The 2,500-nt window shown below is 48.8% G+C and overlaps 1 protein-coding gene across 1 annotated transcript in view; it reads left to right on the top strand.

Annotated features, from left to right (window-relative positions):
* grin2aa (glutamate receptor, ionotropic, N-methyl D-aspartate 2A, a) overlaps positions 1-2,500 on the top strand; it is a gene marked incomplete at both ends in the record, with an annotated part of 93,179 nt that overhangs the window by 71,243 nt on the left and 19,436 nt on the right. Inside the window, 2 exon segments of the mRNA XM_084439087.1 lie at positions 1-26; positions 345-574. The exon segment at positions 1-26 is cut by the window's left edge and continues 100 nt beyond it. Of these exon segments, the coding sequence (XP_084295213.1) occupies positions 1-26; positions 345-574 (256 nt within the window).

Genomic DNA, 2,500 nt, shown 5'->3' on the forward strand with positions numbered 1-2,500 from the left:
CAACAGAAACCTGGCACAGGGTAGAGGTGAGTGTATGCAACACACACACACACACACACACATACACACACAAACGAGCGTGCGTGCATACACGCACACCAGCACACACGCACATGCATACACACACACACACACACACCACTGCTGCGTAAGCCCAGTTCTAGGATCAGATTACTACCGTCAACTACTTCCTAAGGGCAGCTTTTACTAGTAAAAAATGCAAGGCTAGCGTGATCACACAGTTATAAACTTCCTTCTGACTCCATTCTCTCTCTTTTTTAATCTCCCATCCTCCCTCCCTCCTCTGCCCCCCCCCCCCCCCCCCCTCCCCTCCCCCCCGCCAGACCCCCATGGGCCGTCCTTCACCATGGGGAAGGCTGTTTGGCTTCTCTGGGGTCTGGTCTTCAACAACTCTGTGCCTGTCCAGAACCCTAAAGGCACCACCAGTAAGTTCATCGTGTCGGTGTGGGCCTTCTTCGCCGTCATCTTCCTGGCCTCCTACACCGCCAACCTGGCCGCCTTCATGATCCAGGAGGAGTTCGTCGACCAGGTCACCGGCCTCTCCGACAACAAGGTACCGCGTCTACGCTACGCCGCGCTTGTTTGTCCGCCGAATTCACCCCCCCCTCCCCCGATGGTCATTCAGCAGGTTGCAGTTGTCCTCGCTTGATCTGAAGGTCCTTTCTCCCGTTGCAGGACAGGTCAGCTGAGATCAGTAGACGGAGATCTCTGTGGATCAACGGAGCTTGGTGTTGAATCACGTCCCCCCTTCTTTGATTCTAACACCACTGCTTTTCTTCTAACGGAGAGCTGTGATTGGTTGTGATGCTAGTGTCTGAGGCGAGGTTAGACCTTTGATAGGCTGCCAGCTCCTAGACATGTGACCTGTAGAGAGGTCTGTGCTCCTGTGTCTGTAGATGACTAGAATCAGAATCAGAACGTGTTTTATTGCCTTTGTAGTTTTTCAACATACTAGGAATTTGCTTTCGGGCAAGGTGCATAACATGGAGACAGCGTTGGACAGGGTGCAAGGACGAGACAGGGCAGTGCAAAGAGCAGTACGAAATACTAGTGCAAAATAAGATAAGATAATTAAAAAAAATACAAAGTGTAGTGTGGTCAGTGTACTGTATATACAGTGAGTGTGTAAAGTGTAATGTGTTTGTAAGTGTGTGTATATGTCATGGTGTCTCAGTAGCACAGGCTGAAGTACATGAGCCTGTCGTGGCATTAACTCCTCAGAGAAGTATAAACAGATCAGCGGTGTAGTTTCAGCTTGAAGTGGTTCAAATCCCGCCCTGTATGTTTCATGTCATGTGGATTAGCGTGTTTGTGTGCTGTCCTCGTGCCCTCATCGGAATTATTGGAAACCCGTTTCCGAGCCCGGAAAGAATCACGGGAAACCAGGGCTACGATCTCGTACCCCAGGATTCCCCGTCGGAGTGTTTCCGAGTTTTCCGGCTTTTCCGTGGAGCGCAGGAAGGTAGCATGCCGTTAGCCGGGTTAGCGTCAGAGAGGCTAGTTAGGCTCTGCCTCCGAGAGGCTAGTTAGGCTCCGCCTCCGCATCTGTTGCTACCTTGTTCTGTTAACTCTGTTCTTGTCTTTTTCCTCATTTCTATTTTTAACCCATTGTCTTCTCTTTCGGTTGTCCTGTCCGTGCACATGCGCATCCGCGTTCAACCTCAACACATTCAGTCCCGGTGCTGGAAAGGTCAGGTGACTCTGGGGCGCGGCCATGTTGAGCTGTCGGGGGGGCGGAGCTGCTCCAGTGAGCATGTTTCGCCTGTAGACTGTCTGGACTGGATTACTGGCGGATCACCCGTACGAGGTCGCCATGTGGGCCGACCTTTCAAAGGACCTGGGACTGCATGATTTGATTATCTGTCATAAGTCATGATTATGGTGAGGTTAAGGGCCAGGCTCCGTTTGAATTCACATTGAATTCACGTTGAATTCACATTTCACCCAATGCTAGACCCGGATTCAGATCGCAGATTGAAAAACTCAAGAAATAATTAATTGAATCTCATTAATTTCATGAGAATCAATCCAATTCAAACTTTGAGTGATTCTGCTTGTGTATGAATGGAATTCAAATGGACCCCCGCCCTTGAGAGAACAGTGGGCCTCATTCACAAATTGAGTTACGACGTTCTTACGAAGCACGTTCTTCTTAAACCCCGCTCGCACAGTTTCCACAAAGATTATGGGATTCACCAGTGTTCTCACATGTGGGATGTGTTCGTAGCTAAGAAAATAATCTTCAAACACTGAAGAGCAGTAGGCTACTGTACAGGAGTGCAGACATATTTGTGCAAAAGACATGCAAAATCATTGGTGACAGCATTAACTTCAATTGTACAGTTGTATACTACTATAGGATTGGAATACAATAATTCTCATTTCATAAAGCGAGAGTGCTGTCTTTCCAATAATAACCCCGATGCTGGTTCAGCTCAACCGCTGTGCACTCTTCTCTGGATACAACATTCACTGAAGG

The sequence above is a fragment of the Borostomias antarcticus genome (genome assembly GCF_949987555.1).
Source record: "Borostomias antarcticus genome assembly, chromosome: 5".
Taxonomy (NCBI): domain Eukaryota; kingdom Metazoa; phylum Chordata; class Actinopteri; order Stomiiformes; family Stomiidae; genus Borostomias; species Borostomias antarcticus.